Genomic DNA, 27165 nt, shown 5'->3' on the forward strand with positions numbered 1-27165 from the left:
GCTGGAAATCCAAGTAACCTACAAAATGCTGTGGGAACTCAGCAGGCCAGGCAGCATCTATACAAAAATGTACAGTCGATGTTTCAAGCCGAGACTGCAATTACAGGGAAAACATGCAAACTGCAATCAGACAGGGCCTATGAGATGAATGCCCTAACTCTGCTCCTATGTCTCATTATCAGGATTGAACCTTGGTCTCTAGTGTTCTCTCTGCTAACTGCATCATTGTGTTCCCGCAGTATGTCCTTATGTATCATGTGATAATAATTGTTGTAAAAGCTAAGTATAAAGAGTCATGTTTTACTTAGATTCCCAAAACAGACCAAACAAGAACTATATAGTTTCAAATTCTCCTACTCATAACTCATATGTGATGAGATGTAACTCATAGGATGCGGAAGCTATGGAGAGGGTGCAGAGGAGATTTACCAGGATATTGCCTGGTTTGGAGAACAAGTCATATGAAGCAAGGTTAGCAGAGCTGGGACTTTTCTCTGTGGAGCGTACAAGAATGACGGAGACTTGATAGAGGTCTACAAGATTATGAGAGGCATAGATAGGGTGGATAGTCAGTACCTGTTTCCCAGGGCACCAATAGCAAACACCAGAGGGCATATGTACAAAATTAAGGGAGGGAAGTTTAGGGGAGACATCAGGGGTAAGTTGTTTTTTTTTTGTTTTGTTTTGTGTGTGTGTTTTTTTGTTTTTTTTTTTTGTTTTGTGTTTTTTTTTTACACAGAGGGTTGTGAGTGTCTGGAATGACTTGCCAGGGATGGTGATGGAGGCTAAAACATTAGGGGTATTTAAGAGCCTCTTGGACAGGCACATGGATGAAAGAAAAATAGAGGGTTATGGGGTAGTGTGGGTTTAGTACTTTTTTTTTAAGGATTATATGGGTCGGCACAACATGAAGGGCTGAAGGGCCTGTACTGTGCTGTAGTGTTCTATGTGCCTCGTGAGATCCCTGATTTGGATTATCCCACAGTGTGTTGTTAACAACAGCAGCAGAGCCAGCCAGGAATCAGTGACATGACCAGGGCTTCAAACTTGAAAAAGGATTCATGCACAAGTTCACAGGTCTGTAACCCGGAGTTCCAACTCAGCATCAAGATGCTCACTTGGAAGTCCCAAGTGTGGCATAACGCTGACAATATACTGATACTGAGCAAAGGGACCTTGGGGTCACAGTTCATAGCTTGCTGGAAGTGGCTACACAAATTGATAAGGTGGTTAAGAAGACACTATGGCATTGTTGCCTGATTATTCAAGGCACTGCACTGAGTTCAAAAGTCAGGAAGTCATATTGCAGCTTTATAGTCCTTCCCCTTCCTTTTCAGTCTTGACCCTAAACATTGACTATACATTCCTTTCCCTGACTGTGGCCTCAACTGCCGAGTTCCTCCAGCACTTTGTGTGTGTTGCTTTAGATTTTCAGCATCTGCAGAATTTCTCATGTTTATAAGATTCTAGTTAGGCTGCATCTGGAGCATTGCATACAGTTCTGGTCACTCCATTATAGGAAGGATGTCGAGGCTTTAGAGGAGGGTGCACAAGAGATTTACCAGGATGTTGCGTGTGCTACAGCAAGAGGTTGGACAAACTTGGATTGTTTTCTCTGGAGTGAAACACACTGAGAGGAGATCTATAGAGGTTTATAAGATTATGACAGGCTTAAACAGAGTAGAGAGAATGTATCTTTTTCCCAGGGTTGAAGTGTCTAGTACCAGAAAGCATGCATTTTGCGAGAGAAGGGGCAAGTTTCTTTTAAACAGCAAGTGGTGGGTAACTGGAATGCGCTGCCAGGGGTAGTGGTAGAGACAGATACATTAGTTTAGATAGGCACTAATTACTAATTTAATTGGTTCAGCACAATAATATGGGCAAAAAGGCATGCTATGGTGGCACTGGAAGCATGGTGACACTTGGCTGCCCAGCACAATCCTCGCTAATGAGATTTGACACAAACAATACACATCACTCTATCTTTCAATAAATGTGACAAGTAAAGCTGATCTTTAAATGCTAGGGCCCTGGGAAGTGTTGTAGAACAGAGACCTAGCAGTGCAGGTACAGAGTTCCTTGAAAGCAATGATGCAGGTAGACTGGCTGGTGAAGGTAGGCATGCATTCATCAGTCAGAATATGGAGTTCAAGAGTTGCGACAGCTTGCTACAGCCATACATTGGCAAGACCACATTTGGAATACTGCATGCAGTTCAAGTTACCATGCTATAGGAAGGATTTCAGTTAACTGGAGGATGGACAAAAGAAAAAATTAACATGGATAGTAATAGGACTGGAAGGCTTGGATTAAAGGACACAAGAGATTCTGTAGGTGCTGAAAATCTCTCTCTCTCTCTCTCGTGCTCTCTCTCCCCCTCCCTCCCCCACTCTCTCTCTCACACACTCCAGTATTTTGCTTTGGATTATAAGGAGAGTTGGATAGGCCAGGACTGGAGCATAGGAAGCCTAGGGGGTTATAAGCGTACAGAGAGTTATAAAATCACGATGCACACAGAATGAATGACTGAAGTCTTTTTTCTCCGGGGAGAGGAGTTCAAGACTAGAGGGCATAGGTTTAACTAGAAGAAGTGGCTGATGGAATACAGATTCAGAACAAGAAGGCAGCAGGAGAACACCTAAGGATTTCTAGCGGGAAGACATTTTGAGTTCTCAGGGGAAGAGAAAGGCCAGACTGCGCAGGTGCGTGACGTCAGCCAGTTGAGTGCGAACAGTTTAAAAAGAAGGCAGTCATATCCAGCGGGCAGCGGAGTGACAGGCAGCAGAGTGAAAGGGCTTTGGCTCAACGGGCTTCAGCGGTAATGGGACGAGGCGAGGCAGTTGTTGATTGCAAAAGGAGGTAGTATGTGTGTAAGGCCAGTTTTCTGTAGTCGGTGTCAGATGTGGGAGGTCCTGGAGTCTCCCGGCATCCCGGACGGCCACATCTGTATCCGGTGCATCGAGATGCAACTCCTAAGGGACCGTGTTAGGGAACTGGAGCTGCAGCTCAATGACCTTTGTCTGGTCAGGGAGAGTGAGGAGGTGACAGAGAGGAGTTACCGACAGGTGGTCACTCTGGGGCCACGGGGGACAGAGAAATGGGTCACAGTCAGGAGAGGGAAGGGGAAGAGTCAGATACTAGAGAGTACCCCTGTGGGGACAATAAGTACTCCTGTATGAGTACTATTGGGGGGTCAGCCTACCTGGGGGAAGCGACAGTGGCCGTGCCTCTGGCACAGAGTCTGGCCCTGTGACTCAGAAGGGAAGGGAAAGGAAGAGGAAGGCAGTAGTGATAAGGGACTCTATAGTCAGGGGTTCAGACAGGCGATTCTGTGGACGCAGGAAAGAAACTCGGGTAGTAGTTTGCCTCCCAGGTGCCAGGGTCCGGGATGTTTCTGATCGCGTCCAAGATATCCTGCGGTGGGAGGAAGAACAGCCAGAGATTGTGGCACATATTGGTACCAATGACATAGGTAGGAAAAGGGAAGAGGTCCTGAAAGAAGACTACAAGGAGTTAGGAAGGAAGTTGAAAAGCAGGACTTCAAAGGTAGTAATCTCGGGATTACTGCCTGTGCCACGCGACAGTGAGAATAGGAATAGAATGAGGTGGAGGATAAATGCGTGGCTGAGGGATTGGAGCAGGGGTCAGGGATTCAAACTTCTGGATCATTGGGACCTCTTTTGGAGCAGGTGTGACCTGTACAAAAAGGATGGGTCGCACTTGAATCCCTGGGGGACCAATATTCTGGCGGGCAGGTTTGATAGAGCTGTTGGGGAGGGTTTAAACTAGTTTGGCAAGGGAGTGGGAATCAGAATGTGAGTGCAGGGATTAAGGTAGAAGGACAAGGGCATGATGCTAAGAGTTCTAAGTTGATAAGGAAGGACAGGCAGGAGACAGAACATAATTGTAGCCAGTTAAGGGGGTTGAAATGTGTCTATTTCAATGCTAGGAGTATTAGGAACAAGGAGGATGAACTTAGAGCATGGATTAGTACGTGGAACTGCAATGTTGTGGCCGTTACTGAAACTTGGTTGGAGGGAGGGCAGGATTGGATGATGAAGGTCCCAGGGTTCAGGTGTTTTAAAAGGAATAGGATGGGAGGTAGAAAAGGGGGGGTGGAGTGGCATTGCTGGTCAGAGATGGTTTCACAGCTATAGAAAGGGAGGACACTGCAGAAGGAATGTCCATGGAATAAGTCTGGGTGGAAGTCAGAAATAGGAAGAGATCAATCACTGTGCTGGGAGTAGTCTACAGGCCCCCAAATAGCCCTCGGGACACCGAGGAGCAGATAAGCAGGCAGATTTTAGAATGGAGCAGGAAATACAGGGTAGTAGTTATGGGTGATTTCAACTTCCCTCATACTGACTGGCACCTCCTGAGTGCAAGGGGGATAGATGGGGCTGAATTTGTCAGATGTGTTCCAGAAGGATTCCTGACACAGAATGTGGACCGGCCGACGAGAGGAGAGGCTATACTGGATCTAGTTCTGGGTAATGAACCTGGTCAGGTGACAGACCTCTTGATGGGGGAGCATTTTGGTGAGAGTGACCACAACTCCCTTAGCTTCAGCATAGCTATGGAAAGGGATAAAATCGGACAAATGGTAAAGTGCTTAACTGGGGAAGGGCTAACTTTGAAGGGATGAGGCAGGAACTAGTGAGAGTAAATTGGAAACAGATGTTCAAAGGGGAAAGCACAGATGTGGGAGAAGTTTAGGGACCACATGAGCTGGGTTCAGGATAGGTTTGTCCCACTGAGGCAAGGAAAAAATGGTAGGAAAAGGGAACCGTGGCTGACGAAACATGTGAGGCAACTCGTCAAGAGGAAAAGGGAAGCATATGTTAGATATAAGAAGCAAGAAGTAGGAGGGGCTTATGAGAAATATAAGGTAGCCAGGAAGGAGCTAAAGAAAGGACTTAGGAGAGCTTGAAGGGGGCATGAGAAGGATTAAGGATTGGCACATAGGATTAAGAAGAACCCCAAGGCATTCTATGCGTATGTGAAGAATAGGAGGATGACGAGAACAAAGGTGGGACTGCTAAAGGATAAAGAGGGCAACATGTGCCTGGAGGCGGAGGAGATTGGGGAGGTCCTAAATGAATACTTTGCTTCAGTATTCACAAGTGAAAAGGATCTTGATCAGGATGAGGTCGAAATTGAGCAGGCCTGTGTGCTGGACAATGTGGAGATTAGGGAAGAAGTGCTGGATCTTTTTAAAAACATTAAGATTGATAAATCCCCAGGGCCGGATATGATATACCCCAGGTTGTTGTGGGAATTGACAGAAGAGATCACAGGAGCATTAGCCATGATCTTTGAATCCTCTTTGGCTGCAGGGGAAGTGCCGGAGGACTGGAGATTAGCAAATGTAGTTCCCTTGTTTAAAAAAGGTAATAGGGAGAAACCTGGGAACTATAGACAGGTGAGTCTTACGTCAGTGGTATGCAAACTACTGGAAAGGATTCTTAAGGATAGGATCTATGAGCATTTGGAGAAGTACAGTCTACTCATGGATAGTCAACATGGCTTTGTGAAGGGAAGATCGTGCCTCACGAGCCTGATTGAGTTTTTTGAAGAGGTAACAAAAGAAATTGATGAGGATAGGGCAGTGGATGTGATCTACATGGACCTTAGCAAAGCATTTGACAAGGTCCCTCACAAGAGACTCATCCAGAAAGTCATGAGGCATGGGATAAGTGGAACCTTGGCTGATTAGATAAAAAATTGGCTTAAAGGAAGAAAACAGAGGAAGTTGTGGAAGGAAAGTATTCTGCCTGGAGGTCGGTGACTAGTGGAGTGCTGCAGGGATCTGCCCTGGGACCCCTGCTATTTGTGATTTTTATAAATGACCTGGTGGAAGAATGGATGAGTAAGTTTGCAGATGACACGAAGATTGGAGGAGTTGTGGATGGAGCTGCAGGTTGTCGAAGGTTACAAGAGGATACTGACAGGCTGCAGAGTTGGGCAGAAAAATGGCAGATGGAGTTCAATCCGGACAAGTGTGAGGTGATGCATTTTGGAAGGACAAACCAGAAGACTTGGAGTACAGTTACTTAAGAGTGTGGTCAATGGTCAGTTACTTAAGAGTGTGGATGAACAAAGGGGCCTTGGAGTTCAAATCCATACATCCCTCAGGATCGTTACACAGGTTGATAGGGTAGTTAAGAAGGCCTATGGGATGCTTAGCTTCATTAACAGGGGGATTGAGTTCAAGAGTAGAGAGAGGTCATGTTGCAACTCTACAAATCTCTGGAGAATTGTGTTCAGTTCTGGTCACCTCATTATAGGAAGGATGTGGAAGATATGGAGAGGGTGCAGAGGAGATTTACCAGGATGTTGCCTGGTTTGGAGAACAAGTCATATGAAGCAAGGTTAGCAGAGCTGGGACTTTTCTCTTTGGAGCATAGAAGAATGAGAGGGGACTTGATAGAGGTCTACAAGATTATGAGAAGCATAGATAGGGTGGATAGTCAGTACCTGTTTCCCACGGCACCAATAGCAAACACCAGAGGACATATGTACAAAATTAAGGGAGGGAAGTTTAGGGGAGACATCAGGGGTAAGTTTGTTTGTTTTTTTTTTAAATTAAACACAGAGGGTTGTGAGTGCCTGGAATGACTTGCCAGGGATGGTGGTGGAGGCTAAAACATTCGGGGTATTTAAAGAGTCTCTTGGACAGGCACATGGATGAAAGAAAAATGGAGGGTTATGGGGTAGTGTGGGTTTAGTACTTTTTTTTAAAGGATTATATGGGTCAGCACAACATGGAGGGCTGAAGGGCCTGTACTGTGCTGTAGTGTTCTATGGTTCTAGTGTTGGAAAGTGTAAGGCCACGCACTTTGGTAGAAGAAATAAAAGGGTAGACTAAATGAAGAGAAAATTCAAAAACCCAAAGTGCAAATGGACTTGGGAGTCCTCATGCAGGATTCCCTAAAGGTTAACTTGCAGGTTGAGTCAGTGGTGAGGAAGGCAACTGCAATGTTAGCATCCATTTCAAAAGGACTAGAATATAAAAGCAAGGATTAAATTTTGAGGCTTTATAAGGCATTGGTGAGGCCTCACATGGAATATTGTGAGCAGTTTTGGGCCCCTTATCTGAGAAAGAATGTGCTGACATTGGAGAGGGTTCAAAAGAAGTTCACGAAAATGATTCCAGATTGAAAGGTTTATGATACAAGAAGCATTTGATGGCTCTGGGCCTGTACCCACTGGAATTCAGAAGAATAGGGGGTGGGGGGGGGGGGGGGGTCTCACTGAAACCTATCAAATGTTGGAAGGCTTCGACAGAGTGGATGTGGAGAGGATGTTTCCTATGGTGGGGGAGTCTAAGACCAGAGGACACAGCCTCAGAATACAGGGATGTCCATTTAGAACAGAGATCAGAAGGGAATTCTTTAGCCATAAAGTGGTAAATCTGTGGGATTTGTTGCCACAGGCATCTGTGGTGGCCAAGTCATTGTCTATATTTAAGACAGAGGTTGATAAGATTCTTGATTAGTCAGGGCATAAAGGGATTGAAGGGATACAGGGTGAAGGCAGGAGACTGGGGCTGAGAGGGAAATGGATCAGCCATGATGAAATGGTGGAGCAGACTCGATCAGCCAAATGGCTTAATGCTGCTCCTATATCTTATGGTCTTAAGAGGAAAAGATTTTAGAAGGAAAGCTTTTAACTAAAAGGGAAAGGTTTAAAAGGGCCCTGAGGGACAACTTTTTCCATACAGAAAGTCGACTGTTTATTATTTATTTGTAATGCCGGTACTGTTTTTGTGCACTTTATGCAGTCCAGTGTAGGTCTGTAGTCTAGTATAGCTTTCTCTGGTTTTTTTTATTACGTAGTTCAGTTTAGTTTTTGTACTGTGTCATGTAAACCATGGTCCTGAAAAACGTTGTCTCATTTTTACTATGCACTGTACCAGCCGTTATGGTCGAAATGACAATAAAAGTTGACTTGACTTGACTTGAAATCAGCTGCCACAGGAAGTGGTAAAGGCAGGTACAAGTACATTTAAAAGACATAGGGATAGTTACGTGGATAGGAAAGAGTTAAAGGGATATGAACCAAACAGACGTAAATGGGACTATCTGAGTTAGACAACTTGGTCAACAAGGACGTCTTGGTCTGAAGGCACTGTTTCTGTCCTCTGTAGCTCTATGACTTTATTTAAGTTTGTGGGAAATTGCTGTGGATATACTTGCATGCTGACATTTTCTACATTCCAACAAAGGACCTTCATTGGTTCTAGACTTTTGTAGGGAATTTTGAGAAGGACAGGCTATGTACTAGAGAAATTCAAGCTGCTTTTTTGTTCCAGACTCATGGATAAAGTGTGGTCACTTGAATCTATCAATGCAGTGGAGAATTTTAGACAAGTAATGCAGCCAAACCCCAATATATATAAAAAATATGTTGGACTAACATACTAAATCAAGAAAGTAACAGTGCTTACAATGGCAGGTCTGTACTGTTGTGCCTTGTCTTGCGTGACGTGCCATCATCTCTTGGTAGTGCTTTTTGCAAACTGGACATAGCAGCTGTCTTTTTAATGTCTATAACAGCGTAAAACTCAGTCCTACGTGTGGGAGTCGGCGGAACTGGAGTGCTGGGCATTTTGGGGGTTTGGGGGTTATCCGAGTCACTGGCACCCTCCAGCTCCACTTGGATGTAGTTTAGTTGCCTCTGTTCAGGGCACGGACGTTTAAAGTCAAAGCTGAAGACATTTGGAGTGCAATCTCGCCGCCTTGTGAAGTCTACTTTGTGTAAACCAGGCTGAATTGTTACATTCTCCGTGTTGACATAGTTCCGCAGTGGGTCAAGGTTACTGTGGTATCCATTTTGCGGGGGAGTCCCAGAGTCACTCCAATCCTCTTCCTCCCGCCTTTGTGTCTGGCTCTCCCACACAGGAGGCAAAGAGGGCAGATTTTCATAGTTCAGCATGGCTGTCTTCCTATGAGCACAGTTATTAAGGTTCTGGATATCCCCGCCCATCTTGAGCCGACCTCGTCGAAGCCCTGTACCAGAGGACATAGGTAAACCATTAACATTCTCATAAGTCATCTTGTTAGGGGCACACACCATATTCTGGTCATCACCATCCAGGACAATATCTCGGTCTTGGAAACTCAAGCTCCCACAGTTGTACTCAGCATGTTCTTTTTGTCTGTCCATTCTTTCGAGTTCCATCATTCTTTTCTGAACCGGCGTTGGTCCCAGGACAAACTTGACCTCACCTGGCTGCAGCAGGACTTGAGGAGATCTGTCTTCCATTGCAGAACAGTGGTTTGCGTGGCTCTGCATCATGTCAGAGACAGAGGGCCGCGATTCTGGTAGACCATGAACACAGGATCTCCTCTTCCGCTCCTCATCAACATTGGAAGTGTTCACATATGTGTGAATCTGTAGAAAACAAGGCAACAAAACGTTGGTGATAATTATGGCCACTGACTACGGTTGCATCATGGCCTGATATGGAAACACCAATGCCCAAGTACAGAAAAGCCTACAAAAAGTAGTGGAAACAGTGCAGTCCATCACATCTTTAAGCACATACGCAAGGGGCACTGCCACATGAAAGCAGCACCGATCATCGAGGACCCCCACCATCCAGGTCATGCTCTCCTTTTGCTATTACCATGGGCAGAAAGGACAGAAGCCACTGCACCAGGCTCAGAAACGGTTATTACCCTCAACCATCAGGCTTCTGGGACAGAGTGGATAACTTCATTCACCTCAACACTGAACTGAATCCACATCCTACAGGCTCACTTTCAAGGACTCTACACTCATGTTCTCAGTATTATTTATTGCTCTATTTGCACAGTTTGTCTTCTTTTGTGGATAGGTTTTTTGTCACTCTTTCCTTGCTTCATAAACTCTATTGTATTTTATTTTCCTGTTATTACCCACAAGAAAATGAACCTTAGGTTAGTATACAGCGACATACATGTACCTTGATAGTAAATTTACCTTGACTTACAATTTATTAACGCTATCAACTTTAATTAAGATGGCAGAAATGAACAATGATTCAAGTTGTCCATATTGTTTAGCATGGAATCGGTTTTAATTCAAGCTAAGAGTTAGTCAATGTGTAAAATGCAATTTTAACCAATTACAAACAATGCTTTACTGAAAATCAGCTGCCTATTGTGCAAAGCTCTTATGAAACTCATGCAGTCCCATTGCTTTGGCTGCATAATTTGAGATTGACATGATGAATGTGAATCAAGACTTAAAAAATCTTCCAATTAAAAAAAATTCCTTTAAGCACATATAGTATTTATTAGTGAATATGCATATTTTAACAATGTTAAATGGCATCCCTTTTGGGACAGAAATCTACTGTGGTAAGTTGGTTGTTAACTTTGATAACAGATACAATGGTCTGTGTAAAAGTTTAACAGGACTTTAATTATTAGGTTGGAAGCATCAACACACACTGATGATGTGCACTTTACATCCCACCTGCGAGCCTTTTCTAGTATATCCATAGCTGAAATAATTTCCATGAGATTTTGGAAATTTCATTGGCCTAGTGATCAGCCAGCTGCATTCAGGGAATGCCATTATTGCCACTCTCATAGACTTGGCGTATTTCTCCCAGATCATACCCCAGGTGACTATGCTCCCCTGTAATGACAACTGCAGGACTATATACATGTATACAGTCGACACTATCTGAACTCTGAGCAGAGTCCAGCTTCTTGTCATACAACCCAATCCATTTTACCTTCCAGCTTACAGGATTTGAAGGAGATGAATCAGCCCTTTCTAGTCTCTTCCACCATTTAAATGGGTCATAGCTAATCTGTATCTCAAAGCCACCTACTTGCCTGGCTTCATTACATTTAATACAAATCAATTTTCAGTCCACTCAGCCACAATATCACTCATTAAAGGTAGGTGCGTGGGGTAGGGGTAGAGTGGAGAGAATTTGATCTTCTCTATTATCTTCCAAGTATAATACCTATAGTCTTAAGGTTTCAGACATGACATTCCCGTATTATAAAAATGTATACCTTCTGACTCATTACTTCCTGTTTCAATACTGATTTTATTTATGTACAAGAAAAGATTACTTTCACATAGTGGCTTCTGTTCATAAATTTCTGTCTACACACCTGATCATCACCTCCTACAATGAGAGGGTGGGTGGACTCTTCCCCCACTGATGAGAGGCGTGCGCTTCCAATGGAAGGATGTCGAGTCGAAGGGTGAGAGGAGCCATCACCCATTGGTGGGTAACAAGGGAATCCATTTGCAAATCCGGGCACAGTGAAACCAGGGGCTGAAAGCAAAGTTACAGCTTTATTTAGTAGAAGAATTTGCATGCTAACACAATCAAACATAATTCACCTTTATTTCTCTGTTCTAACCCGGCCAGATGCCAAGAAAGTACAAAGATTATTGTAACAACAAGATCTAGGTGTTTACAATGAGATCTAGGTGTTCTTGTACATCAGTCAATGAAAGCAAGCATGCAGGCAGTGAAGAAAGCTAATGGCGTGCTGGCTTTTATAACAAGAGGAATTGAGTATAGGAGTAAAGAGGTCCTTCTGCAGCTGTACAGGGCCCTGGTGAAACCCCACCTGGAGTATTGTGTGCAGTTTTGGTCTCCAAATTTGAGGAAGGACATTCTTGCTATTGAGGGAGTGCAGCGTAGGTTCACAAGGTTAGTTCCCGGAATGGCGGGACTGTCATATGTTGAAAGATTGGAGCGACTGGGCTTGTATACACTGGAATCTAGAAGGATGAGAGGGGTTCTGATTGAAACATATAAGATTATTAAGGGATTGGACACACTGGAGGCAGGAAGCATGTTCCCGCTGATGGGTCCAGAACTAGAGGCCACGGTTTAAGAATAAGGGGTAGGCCATTTAAAACAGAGATGCGGAAAAACTTTTTCACCCAGAGAGTGGTGGATATGTGGAATGCTCTGCCCCAGAAGGCAGTGGAGGCCAAGTCTCTGGATGCATTCAAGAGAGAGTTAGATAGAGCTCTTATAGATAGGGGTCAAGGGATATGGGGAGAGGGCAGGAACGGAGTACTGATTGTGTATGATCAGCCATGATCACAGTGAATGGCGGTGCTGGCTAGAAGGGCCAAATGGCCTACTCGTGCACCTACTGTCTATTGTCTAATGTAACTTTGAAAGCAATGGTCCCATTAACACGAAGATGACGCACGTGTGGAAAATAGACCACAACAGTTGGTAGGAGTTGTGCTGGTTGTGTCAGATCAATTTTGTGCTTTAGATTTAGGTCGTAAACTACCAGAGGTAATGTCTCAGGAAGGTGACATTCATCATTAAGTATCTCACCATCCAAGCCATGCCCTCTTCTCACTGCGCCATCACGCAGGGGTCTAAAGATCCACACCTCAAGATTCAACAACAGGTTCTTCCCCCACAGCTTTCAGGTTTCTTGAACTGACCTGAAAAAATTCTACTCAAATGACATTTCCATCAACTTCCACTAATGTCATTATGTTTGGTTTTGTTTATTTTGCCTTGTTGAGTTATATAGAATTTATTTTAATTGAAGTTTATGTAATCTATGTTTGTCATGTCTGTAATGTCCTGTACTACTGATGCAGAGTTAATCCTCATGGTATGTGTGCCCATGACAACAAACTTGAACTTTGTCTTGAGGGCATCGAAGAAACAACAACACAACAGCACAAATTATTAATCCAGAAGCCTCTTTCACAGCACTACAATGAATGATGGAGAGTAGAATTAAACTTTGCATTGTAAGGACAAGAGAGTACTTCACCGGCAACTCAACTACTTTATACATTTTTTTAACCAATAAAAAACGGGCACCTGCTAAGTTTTTGCCCGACTGGTCTCCACAATACTTTAAAAAATTCTTACATGGTGTATTGCTTTCCACATCCTGCCCAATTTTCCAATTAAATCACTGCCTAAAAGGTGTCCATCACTATCAGAGCAGCAAAATGATCCAGACTCTGTAAACCACAGCCTCAGAATACAAGAACGTCCCTTTAGAAAGGAGATGAGGAGGAGAAATTTCTTCAGTCAGAGGGTGGGGACTCTGTAGAATTCACTGCCACAGAAAACTGTGGAGGCCAATTCATTGGGTATACTTAAAGTGGAGGATGATAGTTTCTTGATCAGTAAGGGCATCAAAGGTTATGGGGAGAAGGCAGGTGGATAGGGTCAAAACTGATAATAAATCTGCCATAATCGAATGGTAGAGCAGATTCAACGGGCCAAATAGTCCATTTCTGCCCCTCTGTCTTATGGCCTTTCAATCCCTTCTTCTTTCAAATTTAATATCAACTTCTTCAGCCAAGCTTTTGATCAGCGCTCCCTTAAACATTGTCATTTAGGTGTCCATCCTGTCAATACAATCTCTAGGCCTTTGAAAATAATTCCTAAAGTACTGTACAAAAGTCTTAGGCACATATATATAGCTAGGGTGCCTAAGACTTTTGCTCAGTACTGTAGTAATTTCATGCATTGTACTGTACTGCTGCCGCAAAAAGAGAAAACAAATTTCATGACACGTGAGTGATGATAAACCTGATTCTGATAGGGGTCTCTATTGTGGACTGAAAGTGGGAAGGAGGCAGGGAGAGAGGAATCATGGTGGGGAAAAGGGAAAGGGAGAGGGGAGGGAGCAGGAAGAACCAAAGAGACATTCTGTAATGATCAGTAAACCAATTGTTTGGAATCAAATGATCTTACCTGGCGTTTCATTGCTGGGTGTGTCTGCACCTGTGCCACCCTCTGCCCCTAGCACTCCTCCTCTGCCACCTGACCCACACTCCTCCCGCAGCACTCCACCCTCACTATTCCCAACATCCTTTGTTACCACCAGATTTACAATCTCTCTCTCCACTCCATGTTGACAAATATGGCACTGTGCAAAATTCTTGGGCATGCTTGCTACTATATATAACATTTTACAGTGCTGTACATATTGTTGCCAGTTGCAGATGGCAACAGGGCATCAAAAGGAATGCAATAAGATATCTACTCAATATATACTAATCTTAAAGCCCACTTTCTGTCCACCTCAGTCAAGCCAAAAGCTTTCTCCACGAGTACTCACTGGTTGGAGTCTGTGGCGTTCTTGGTAAATCAAGTTCCGTCGGATGAGGGTTTCTCGATATCATCATTGGCTCCTCGACAACGTTAATACTGTTACACTGCATGATCTCTTGGAGAAGGTTAAAAATCTCCTCGGCACGTGCACACTTGAAGGCAAAAATGCCTGCAAAATAAGTAGACAGAAGAAATTGCATACTGTGAAAACGACTTCAAGGGATTAGAGAACATGCTCAGTGAAATTCAGAATTTGATCAGCTCTTCAATGAATATCAGCTATCAGTTTTTATTTTAAATAACACAAGAAATTCTGTGGATTCTAGAAATCTTGAACACTGCAAATAAAATCCTGGATGAACTCAGCAAGTCAGGCAGTATCAATGGAGGGGACTAAAGAGTCGGTGTTTCGGGCTGAGACTCTTGATCAACACTAGGTCTTAAATCAAAAACATTCACTCTTTATTCCTTTCCATAGATGCTACCTGACCTGCTGACTGTCTCCTGTATTCTGTGTCTGTTGATCAGAACTGAAGGAAGAAGATGAAGCTTTTTGAATAATTGTTCAGCAGTTATTGAACAATTATTACATAAAATTCCATAAAACAGCATAAAATTCCATTCATAAATGCAATATACCACAAAGAATAGCTTTATATACCACACACGAAGTTTAAGTACTTAAACATAAAACGCGTTATTAATTTCAGGTACAGTGCAATTACTTTGCAATTTCCTGCTGTGACAATCAGTTCTACATTACAAATTTCTCTGCAGTTCTTTCAGCAAACAGCAGGTGGTGCTCAGAAATCATTACATGTAAAAATTAAAGAAGCTTCACGAACAAATTTCCACTTGCTACAAAGAGATTGATTCTAAATTAACTAAAGAAAAAGAAAAAACTCATTCACTTGTGCAAAGCAAAAATCATCAATAATATAGGATTAGAAATGAGAAGAATCACACTGTAGAGAAGATACAGCATAAATGATAAGGTGTTCAACAAAATTCACCTCAGTCATAATGTGCTTCTAATTGCGATGCGCTGCAGGGATCAGAGAATTAAAGTCACAAATAATTGCAATCATTTTGTGAAAACTATGCTCGTAAATTTTCTTATCAAGTCATGCAGATCACATCCTAGTAAATGGAAATGGTTTCAAATTGAAAATGCACCGTTAGGATGTGAACAACATATTTCCTATTCAATACTTTTGAAAATTGGGTGAGCATTTTCATGAAGTAGCTCCAAATTTGGACTTCTAATAACAAGTAGCTGCAGGGAATGTATTTATTTATAGATAGAGCAGTGTCAGGCCATTTCTGCCCCAATGAGCCCACACCACCCAATTACACCCGTCACCAACCTGCTAACCTGCATGTCTTTGGAATGTGGGAGGAAACTAGAACACCTGGAGGACATCCACATGGTCATGGGGAGAATGCACAGCAGCAGAAATGAACCTGAGTTGCTGGCGCTGTAGTAGCATTATGCTAACCATTACCCTACTATACCACTTATGGATGGTACAGATGGTGGACACTGCAACCAAGATTTACAGATATGTTCTGAAGAATACAGTGGTGTAGCATTAGCATAATGCTATAAGGCCAAAAGATACAGGAGCAGAAGTAGGCCATTCGGCCCATCGAGACTGCTCCGCCATTCAATCACAGGCTGATCCAATTTTTCCAGTCATCCCCACTCCCCTGCTTTCACCCCATACCCTTTCATGCCCTGGCTAATCAAGAACCGATCTATCTCTGCCTTAAATGCACCCAATGACTTGGCCTCCGCAGCCACTTGTGGCAACAAATTCCACAGATTTACCACCCTCTGACTAAAGTAATTTCTCCACATCTCCGTTTTAAAAGAACGTCCTTCAATCCTCAAGTCGTGCCCTCTTGTCCTAGAATACCTACCGTGGGAAATAACTTTGCCATATCTAATCTGTTCAGGCCTTTTAACATTCAGAATGTTTCTATGAGATCCTCCCTCATTCTCTTGGACTCCAGGGAATAAGCCCAAGAGCTGCCAGACGGTAACCCTTTCATTCCTGGAATCATTCTCGTGAATCTTCTCTGAACCCTCTCCAATGTCAGTATACCCTTTCTAAAATAAGGAGCCCAAAACTGCACACAATACTCCATGTGGTTTCACGAATGCCTTATAGGGCCTCAACATCACATCTCTGCTCTTATATTCTATACCTCTAGAAATGAATGCCAACATTGCACCTGCCTTCTTCACTTGCCTGGAGGTTAACCTTTAGGGTATCTTGCACAAGGATTCTCAAGTCCCTTTGCATCTCTGCATTTTGAATTCTCTCCCCATCTAAATAATAGTCTGCCTATTTATTTCTTCCACCAAAGTGCATGACCATACACTTTTCAACATTGTATTTTATTTACCACTTCTTTGCCCATTCCCCTAAACTATCTAAGTCGCTCTGCAGGCTCTACACTCAACACTACCCATTCCTCCTCCAATCTTTGTATCATTGGCAAATTTAGCCACAAATCCATTAACACCATAGTTGAAATCATTGACATACCTCGTAAAAAGCAGCGGTCCCAACACCAACCCATGTGGAACTCCACTGGTAACCGGCAGCCAGCCAGAATAGGATCCCTTTATTCCCACTCTGTTTTCTGTCAATCAGCCAATGCTCCACCCACACTGGTAACTTCCCTGTAATTCCATGAGCTCTTATCTTGCTAAGCAGCCTCATGTGCAGCACCTTGTCAAAGGCCTTCTGGAAATCCAAGTACACCACGTCTACTACATCTCCTTTGTCTACCCTGCTTGTAATTGCCTCAAAGAATTACAGTAGATTTGTCAGGCAGGATTTTCCTTTCAGGAAACCATGCTGGCTTTGGCTTATCTTGTCATGTGCCTCCAGGTACTCCGAAATCTTATCCCTAACAATAGATTCCAACAACTTCCCAACCACTGATGTCAGGCTAACAGATCTATGGTTTCCTTTCTGCTGCCTCCCACCCTTCTTAAATAGCGTCACCAGCTGTAAGATCGAGGTTCAATTCCTAACACTGTCTGTAAGGAATTGTACATTCTCCCCCATGACCGCATGGGTTTCCTCCAGGTGCTGCAGTTTCCTCCCACATTCCAAAGACGTTCAGGTTTAAGTTAGTGATTTGTGAGCATGCTACGTTGGCACCAGAAGCACGGAACACTTACAGGCTGCCCAGTAAAACCCTCCCTGATTTGATTTAATACAAACAACACATTTTACTGTATATTTCGATGTACATGTGACAAATAAAGCTAATCTTAGAATACAGGAAGACCTTAAGGTAGTGGACACCAACCTTTTTAAGCCCAAGATCCCCTACCTCGTCCTTAGTGAAAAGCGAGATCGAGCCCAGATCAATTAGTTACATGCATGCGCACTGGGGCAGAAAAGACCGGAAGTAAAACCCCGCAACCCAGAAGTAGAAATAATGCATAAACACCAAGGGTACCCAACGTTTTTTGGCACCGCGGACAGGTTTAATATTAACAATATTCTTGTGGACCGGCCGCCGGGGGGGAGGGGTTAAACACAACCGGAATACAGTGATACTCGAACCAGGCTCCTTATGTCCAGTCTATTCCGCAATTTCATTTTTGCGGCTCTCGGCACTTAGCTGCTGTCCCGCACTGCTCACGTTTTTTCCGCTGAAAAAACTCAGCGGGTTCGTCTTTAAGTGCAGGGTGCTTGGACTTACGGTACCGAAGCAGTTTTGAGGGCTTCATTGCCTCATTAGACAGCCTCCTGGCCTGAACTCCAGCCTCTGCACACCCGCCGCCAGATGCCCTGGCCAAGTGCAGCTGGTCGTGGGTGGGGTGAGAGGACAAGGTCAGGGCCGGAGGTCTCCGTGCCGGGGCCGCAGTGGTCGCAGCCCGGAGAGAGTGACAGACCAAATGAGGAGAGCGACAGGCCCGTGCCCGCCTCCCTTGTAGGATCTATCGGCCGACAAAAGTTTGGCTGAAGGGATGACTTTCAGTATATCACAGCGAGGTAGCTGCTCTGCTACTTACAAAACCTTGAACCCGAATTAGGTCGCCTGCGAATATTTTAGCACTGGGTTCCCCACGAACATTCGGTGTGCTAAACAGGTTTAGAGGTGGTGCCCATCTGTCCGCGCTCCGGGCCAGTAGCATCGGCACTTCCCGCCAACCGCACTCCAGGCCAGTAGCATCAGCACTTCCCACCGGCCGTGCTCCAGGCCAGTAGCATCGGTAGTTCTCACCGGCTGTGCTCCGGGCCAGTAGCGTTGGCACTTCCCGCCGGCCGTGCTCCGGGCCAGTAGCGTCGGCACTTCCCGCCGGCCGCGTTCCGGGCCAGTAGCGTCGGCACTTCCCGCCGGCCGCGTTCTGGGCCAGTAGCGTCGGCACTTCCCGCCGGCCGCGCTCCGGGCCAGTAGCGTCGGCACTTCCCGCCGGCCGCGCTCCGGGCCAGTAGCGTCGGCACTTCCCGCCGGCCGCGCTCCTGGCCAGTAGCGTCGGCACTTCCCGCCGGCCGCGCTCCGGGCCAGTAGCGTCGGCACTTCCCGCCGGCCATGCTCCGGGCCAGTAGCGTCGGCACTTCCCGCCGGCCGCGCTCCAGGCCAGTAGCGTCGGCACTTCCCGCCGGCCACGCTCCGGGCCAGTAGCGTCGGCACTTCCCGCCGGCCGCGCTCCGGGCCAGTAGCGTCGGCACTTCCCGCCGGCCGTGCAAGGGTATCACTGCATTTAGGCGACTGATGACCTCGCGTGGGCTCAAGTTCAACAGCGGCCGTGACAGGGAATGAGGAAAGGTGCAACTGACTCATATTTTTTCCTCGCAGCCTGATGGTTGGGGACCACTCAAGTACACTGTGTAGCACGGGGGGGAAAGGTACACGCATGCGCACTGGGCAGAAAGAATGGAACTAAAACCCCGCAACCCGGAAACAATCTCTCAACCGTATTTGTGTATTTATTTATTTTTTTCGGGATCTACTGGGAAAGTCTCAAAGATCGACCAGTCGATCGCGATCAATGGGTTGGCAACCACTACCTTAAGTAAATAGGGTCAGTTAGCACATGTCCAGGTGACTACAGGCAAAAATATAAGGTAGCTGGAAAAAAAGTCTATCTAAGACTTTCACCAAAATGACTGATTAACTGTACAAACTAACCTTGCCCAGTTTGGCATCTTCTTCCACTTTCAAATGAGAAGAGGTTGGAATCATAGCCATAACGGCGCAGACAGAGGTAAGGCCATCTCACAGCATCTCGTTTCCTGGTGTGCAAAATTAACTCAGAGTTGGTCAGTTCCATGATCCCAGAGCCCAGTTCATTACCATCATCATCCACATTTGTCACCTGTAGGACAGAATACTCTTTTGAGAACAGCATGATATGTGTTACGTAGACAGATTACTTATTCAAAGATGCAGATGAATACATATAAAAATACACAGCATCCCAATGCTTGCCCAAAACGAGCCTTGGTTCTTCTACATCACCATTCTTGGTACTGAGTGTTATAAATGCGCAGAGGAAGAACGACAACAGAGTAGTATAATTAAACATTTTTACTGAGTCACAGTTGTAATGGTATATGCTGTTCAACTTACACTGTGGGAGTGACAAATCAGGCCCACCAAGATGAAAAACGTACCTACTCGAAAGCCCGCGCGAGAAGAAAGCCCTCCGTTAGTCAGGGGCCCAATTGATACACTGCGCGATCAATCAGCTACATGCACACCAACTTTCCACATTCTTGCAATCAATCTGATACTGTATTGAGTCCAAAGCTATGATAAGCCAACCAGTGTTCATCCAACACCGTCACATTATGAGTATCACATGGGTATAAATGGGCAGTGTGGGCTCTTTGTACAGCAAGGGTGTAGTACCTCCAAGTAAAAAGTCATCAACAGACTAAACTTTCCATAATTTTTGCTTTTACATACATCTTTTACACTATTTTTGTAACTACTGCCACAAAGGAACAAATTTCAGGACATACGTCAGTGATAATAAACCTGATCTGATTCTTTAACATCCAAGTCATCCGGACCTCCATTGATGCATCCTATCCATGTCCTGCAACATCTTCCTGTTCCACAGCAGAGGGGGTTTCAAAATACTTTTGATGTTTACATGTAGTTCCAGGACATGCTCCTCCTTCCTTGTCCAAATGCCATCAACAAATGGCATTCTGGAAACAATTCGGAAGATGTGTAGCTCAGATGGTTGATGGTAGTCCTGACCACAGTGCACGAAGTTCACCACACAGCCAATCAGCAATGAGTTTCCGAAATGACGACCAATCAGCTGATTGATAAGTATATAAAGGCCAAGCATTCAGAGGACACACCACAATCAACAGCGCACTGACAATGTCTCCTCACATAGTGACGAAACAATTGCAAGTAAATTGCCAAGATCAGTGAACAACTCAACCCAATCATATGTCATTCTGTCCAATACTGTAGGCAAGTGTCCTATCTCTACCAGGCCCCGCTCCATTGACAATAACAAGGCCTTCATCTGTGTCACTCTAGCGTCATGCAGTCTCCTTGAAAGACCTCTGAAAACATCACTTTCACAACAATTTCCCCAAAACACCTTCTCTGGACTCAATGTGCACAACAGGGCAGTTCAGAGTCCAAAACACAAAAGACAAAAGCAGCCACTGAAACCAGAACAACTCTTCATGATTCCTGATAACAGTTTTATTTCTTACTCTCTGACAGTCCTGCTTTAAGTTCATAGATCTGAAAGCTTGCAGAAGTCTCCATTAATAGGCATCTGCCAAACCAGAACATCGAGCTGCTACCTGCACTGGATCTACATGCCAAAAGAGAACAAGCCTTCACGCAGACCACCAACAGAGAAGGAAAAAAATTGGGATTTTAGAAAACTGCAAGTCAGTGCTAAGTAAGGAAAATAGTAACAACTAATCTCCCTTTAAAAAATAATTACTTTGCGTGGCCACGTGTTCCAATTGTTTCAGATTGTGAAATTTAAGATGTTACCTTGAATTTGGTTGGATGGTTTTCTGAGATTGTGTCTTTATCCAGACAGCTCCAACAGCTCCCCATGGCTTCAGCAGACCAGCTGATCTCTAAATAAAACAAATTAACACAGGTGCAGTTCATTTCTGGAACTCCAACCCATTGTAGTCAATAGAAAATAAAGTTAACTGTTGAAGTATTAAATACTGGATTATTTGTGTGAGACCTCTTTAACATGATAAAAGTTTAGAAGCTATTCAGACAAGTATTGCACAGTTTTTGCAGTTGTTAAAATTCTGCAATATTCAAAAATATTTGTTTTAAAATTCAATATCCCTTAAGTACAGATTTTTGTTTGCTCAGTTTTGCCAATCTGAACAATGGTTCACGCCCTGCCACCATTCAAAGCTGGTCTATGAAGAAATATCAGGCCAAACAGTAGGCACCCCAACCTAAACAGTGTCCTTAAAAAAGCCACAAAAGTCTCCTGTAAGATTCACCCCACTTCCACTTACTCCTTCTCTGTTAAATACCTCACCTAACTGAAGTTGGTTAAAGGACTGCAGAAAAACATGATGATTTGTATTAGGTTTCAAATACTGAATATTACAACACAGTAATATTACACCTCTTTGACCTGATAGAGGCAATGATCGTGTGGATAGTCAGAGGTTTTTTCCCAGGGCTGAAATGGCTAGCATGAGAGGGCACAGTTTTAAGGTGCTTGGAAGTAGGTACAGAGGAGATGTTAGGGGTAAGTTTTTTTTTAAAAACGCAGAGAGTGATGAGTGCGTGGAATGGGCTGCTGGTGATGGTGGTGGAGGCCAATACAATAGTGTCTTTTAAGATAGGTACATGGAGCTTAGAAAAATAGAGGACTATGGGTAAGCCTAGGTAAGTTCTAAGGTGAGGATATGGCACAGCTTTGTGGGCCGAAGGGCCTGTAATGTGTTGTAGGTTTTCTATGTAAAGGCCCTTTGGCCCATGTTACTGTGCTAACATTTAAACCTATCCTAAAATCAATCTAACTCTTCCCTCCTGCATAGCCCATTTTTATTACATATACATCAGCTCATTTAATATTTAAATTATTTTAATATATGTACATCAGAACACCTCTCAAAGTCCAGCCCTACATCCCTGTCACGAGAGATGAAAATGGGTAAGGCTGGCCAACAGGGTGAAATTGTATAGGCCAAACCCACTGGATGCAATGGATTGCTAAAGTGTTGATGGACTTCAAACATACTGTCGACTTCAAAGGACGATGGAGACAGGTCATTGATGGCCTATGCTCCATAGGAGCTAAGGGCCCCAAACACAAAAAAAATTCAGAACATTAATATATGAAGATTAAAACATAACCAACTAAAATGTAATTAAAACCGCAATTTCTAACAGTTAAGAATTCTTTGGTGTTTTGACTTTTGATGTCACATTTCTTTTGACCTTTGTTCATACTAACCTGACTGCTCCTGAAGTCTCAGACCCTCATTCCTCCCTTTACATTACAGAGCCCTACTAGGGCCACTAAGTTTCTCCAGCAGACTGGAGACACGGAGTCAGATGCAAGAATCTGGAGCAACAACCAGTGGAGGAACTTAGTGGGTTGAGCATCACCTGTGAGAGGAAAGGAACTGTCAATGTTCCAGGTCAAAATCTTGCACAGGTTCGATTCCTTTCCTCACACAGATGCTGCGCGATACTCTGGAGTTCCTCCAGCAAAATGGTCCTTGTTTCAAAATCAAGCTTGTGTATTGACTAGCACTGAATTCTTAACTTACACCATCTGAATACCAAGACCGTATTTAAAAAGCATGGAACTATACCTAGTATATGAAAAAAAAGAGAAAATACAGTAAGGATGGTCTACAACACATTAAGAACTGCGAAAACATTGCATACACATAATGTGTATTAATTAATTTATTAATATATTTGAGTAATCTTATGAATTTATAAAGTTATGAAGGGTATAGATGGTTAAATAATCAGAGTCCTTTTGCCCAGGACAAGAGATTCTAGAACTACAGTGACCACATGGGTTTCCTCGGGGTGCTCCACCCAGAGAGAGGGTTTTCTCGCACAGTCCAAAGACTTTCTGGTTGGCAGGTTAATTGGTCCTTATAAATTGCCTCATGAATGGCTAGGGTTAAATTGGGAGTTGCTAATGAATGAATTAATGAATATTTAGGGTGAGAGGAATGGAATTTTAAGGTGATCCGAGTAAATTTTTCACAGAGGGTTTCGTAGTTATATAGAAAGACCTGCCGGACGCAGATACAAGCACATCATTTGGAAAGGTCTCAGACAGGAAAGGCGTAGGGGATATGGACTTAATTCAGGGAAATGGGATTAGCCAAGATGGGCATGAAAATTTGCATGACTGAAGTACTGTACTGTAGGATTCAATTTTGAGATTTTGTTAGAAGACACATTATAAAAACATGCCATATTGGGCGATATAGTGGCATATAATGGTTAGCATAATGCTTTACAGTGCCTGCTGCAAGATCAAGGTTCGATTCCTGCCGTTGTCTGTAAGGAGCCTGTACGTTCTGCCCGTGACCATGTGGGTTTCCTCCAGTTTCCTCCCATATTCCAAAAACATATGGGTTAGCGTTAGTGAGTTGTGAGCAGGCTTTAAATCAAGATTTAAAGATTAGCTTTATTTGTCACATGTACATCGAAACATGCAATGAAATGCGTCATTTATGTTAAAACACCAAGGATTGTGCTGGGCACCCCGCGAGTGTTGCCATGCTTCCGGCAGCATCGTAGCATGCCTACAACCCACTAACCCCAACAAAACATCTTTGAAATGAGAGGAAACTGGAACACCCACACAATCACGGGGAGAATTTACAACACTTGCATACAGTAGTGGAATTGAACCCAGATCTTATTAATAACATTATGCTAACCATTACACTACCATGCCTCCTTATCTTTATAAATTACAGGTGCTTTAAATGTAGCTATTTGCCACTCATCTATTTACCTCAGTAGAAGAATATGGTTACTAGCTTCGAGGATGACATTGTTTGTCCTTACCTAGTCTTGGCCATTAGTGGGAAAGCTGCCCAGTCTCAGTTCTAAATGCCTCCACTTGGAGTCATGGTAAACAAACTCAAGCCATCATAGAGCATGTATGCCTTTAACCTAGAGTGAAGCAATGGTGAAAATAGATTTACTTATTTTTCCCCTCAGACAACTGTATTGATATGTCATTTTCATTAACAATATTTAACAGAGGCATTATTTCAAATAAAAATTTCCCTTTGTAAAACCTGTTAGCAGGTACAACTTTTAAAATGTTAAATACAGAATTCAGAAATTGACAGTAAATATCTGGCAATAAAGGTCAACAAAACCAATGGGACATTGACAGCAGATTTGATGGAATATTTGCATCATACAACAATAGAAGTTTTGTAACAGCAATAAGGAAGAGCTCTGGATTTTCACTTCACAGGCATGCAGGCACATAGTCATGTTACTTCTGCTGATCTTTATAAAACTGTTCCAATCTGTACAATTTATTACCATCCAGGGGATCTACCAGAGTGATCAACCATTGACTTGGGGCTCAAGGTTGGGGAAAATAAATGGGAATTGAGGAAAACCTGGATTATATTATCTCTGCATTTTATTTTGAAGATTCAAGATTGTTTTCTTCAGTACACAAGTGTAAAGGGGACTCAAATGATGGTTACTCCACGTCCAAGGCAGCGTAAAAAACACGTTGAGCACAAAGAACACAATAAAGAACACTTTAAATATAGATACATGGTATTAGCTGATACTCATAGACTGATTGCATGTACACAAAGTGACGCTAGGCACAGCAGTATCTGTACTTATGGTGTCTCCGGCAGGAAGTGATAAAGTAGTGCTGGTGAAAATGCTTCCGCTTATCCAAAGATTTACAGATTACAATACATGGCTATGATGAACTTTAAAATTACAAAATGTTATTCTTTTGAAGCAGCCCATTTTAAGAAAAGTTTTTCAAAATTAGATTTGCTGCAAAGAAATAACAAGGGAATAACAATTCAACAGGAAAAGTGATTCTATTTGACTATAGAAAATCTTCATCTTCTGGACTAAAATACCAGATTTCTTGCTGGTGTGAGATTTTACACATACAAGAACTTACATGTTAAATCACACACAGTTATTGTTTACACCTAAACCTTTCAGTTAATGAGGCACAAGGCTTTGTTTTGGGGGAGTGGGTGGTTGGCGGAGCAATATTAATGAGGGTGGATGGAGCATATCATGGCTACAGCGATTCCTACATTCCATGCCACTCAAATCCATCTCAAGGTGGGATTACAAAACAGTAGTCAGGCCTGTGAATTCTATTTCATAATCCATCCGCTAATTAGAGCAGTTTCCCTATACGCCAAACTCTTAACACAAGCTAAATATACAGCCTTCTGAGTTTTAACAAGAAGTTATTCTGGAAAAGTAGCTGAACACAGCTGAAGGGAATTCATACGAAAATTATGCACGGCTCTCCAAATGCGATTACATGCCCATAGATCTATTCTAAGGGAATGCATTTAGCCTTTGTTCAATGGTTTTACCAGCAAGTGTTTACCCTCAGCTGGATAATTCAATTGTTACAATACTACTGATATTTTACAAAAGGAAACACAAAAAATAACTCAACGTAAAGCCATAAGATCTCTCTACAACCTCTAGAAAACAAAGTTTATAAAAAAAAAATACATCGAACAATTCTATGAACAACTTGCAGTTAGAGAGTTGAAGATAGTTGGAGAGGATTCCTACCCTTCAGAAGATCACAAGCACTGCTGAAAACTTGCAGCTGTAACAGAATAACCTTCTTTAAAGAAGTAAAATGCAACTTATACTCTTCTGGAGTGAGTTAAAAGCTGAGGCTCAGAAATCAAGAAAATCTGTTCTTGTACCTGGTGAGAGGGAAGCCTCGCTTGCCTCAATTTCCTCAGTAAGTGGAAACACTGCTGTCATGCTGGGTACTTAATGTATATGAAATACAATTTGGAAATCTACCACCAAATACATATCAGAAAACATTGTACAGATAATCCATTAAGCCACAGACTGCTACAAATAGTTACTACAAACACACAGTGAGAATGAGAAGGCCAACTCCACGATCCATACAGATGGTGATTATCTGCTCGTTCAGTTTCAATTTCCATGCACTATCCTATAGATTCAGAGTTATTACCCTGTACACAGAACAAAACAGCAGCAAAACAATCCACGAACGTGACCTCTCTATTTTTGCTCTCCTTTGGCATTACTTATTTAATTTGTATATACTGTAAGTATATACTTTTCTATTTGTAATTACTGCTGCTGCAAAGCAACAAATTTCATGACATATGACAGTAATAGGTTCCTTAAGGTTGTTCTAGCCAGGGGTGATAATGGGGATAAACTCCCACTACCTATTAAATGTTCTCAATGGTGTGCGCCTCAAATAGCCTCTGATAACCAAGTCCAGTTCTTAATCTACTCGTGTGGCTACCAAGCCCGGAAGAACAGTTTCTACTGACAGAAGGGGCAAAGGTGGATTACTGGTGCCTTAAAACCAGTAATTTCAGGCAGTTGGGGCTCATTGGCAACTCATCTAGGTGAAGGAAAACTCTGACCCCAAACCTCTGCTGCTTTCGGCAAGACCTTTCGGGAAGGTTTCAGAAGTAAACCCAAAGGAAAAATCCAGAGCTGGAGTTCCTCAGGCAGTCCTATGTTGAGCTTAACAATGAGTTTCAACTCCTGTGACACTGCTGGTGCCAAACTGTATCAGCCTCTGCTGTTCCTTTGAATTCATCAGCTGCATGGAGAGGGAGCCTGTTGCATGGGCAACACCTTACTTTCCATATTGCACTGTCCTGGCTTGCTTGCATATTACATAGACAGCTGGCATGTAATATCCATGGTCAACCCCAACCAAGCGAGGGCCTTAGAGAGAGAGGTCAGTGATATTCAACCTGATCTGACAAGCCCCATTCCTCCCTCTCACCCACACACATACACTGACATAACTTTTCAAAGATCAGCTTTATTTGTCACATGTACATCAAAACATATGGTGAACTGCATTA

At 43.4% G+C, this 27165-nt stretch overlaps 1 protein-coding gene across 7 annotated transcripts in view; it reads right to left on the reverse strand.

Annotated features, from left to right (window-relative positions):
* Positions 1–27165, reverse strand: part of LOC140717332 (fibroblast growth factor receptor substrate 2-like) — a 99500-nt gene that overhangs the window by 9884 nt on the left and 62451 nt on the right. For 5 of the 7 annotated variants that reach the window (XM_073030809.1, XM_073030807.1, XM_073030811.1 and 2 more), the window contains exons 2-7: positions 24116–24223; positions 21083–21171; positions 19235–19421; positions 14079–14240; positions 11121–11287; positions 8450–9396 (exon numbers count right to left, since the gene is read on the reverse strand). In XM_073030809.1, the coding sequence (XP_072886910.1) occupies positions 8450–9396; positions 11121–11287; positions 14079–14240; positions 19235–19421; positions 21083–21148 (1529 nt within the window). In that variant the 5' untranslated portion in view covers positions 21149–21171; positions 24116–24223. Of the gene's footprint in view, positions 1–8445; positions 9397–11120; positions 11288–14078; positions 14241–19234; positions 19422–21082; positions 21172–24115; positions 24224–27165 lie in introns of those variants that run through there. The other 2 variants (XM_073030813.1, XM_073030812.1) reach the window with 2 other exon arrangements.

Source organism: Hemitrygon akajei, chromosome 27, assembly GCF_048418815.1.
Source record: "Hemitrygon akajei chromosome 27, sHemAka1.3, whole genome shotgun sequence".
Taxonomy (NCBI): domain Eukaryota; kingdom Metazoa; phylum Chordata; class Chondrichthyes; order Myliobatiformes; family Dasyatidae; genus Hemitrygon; species Hemitrygon akajei.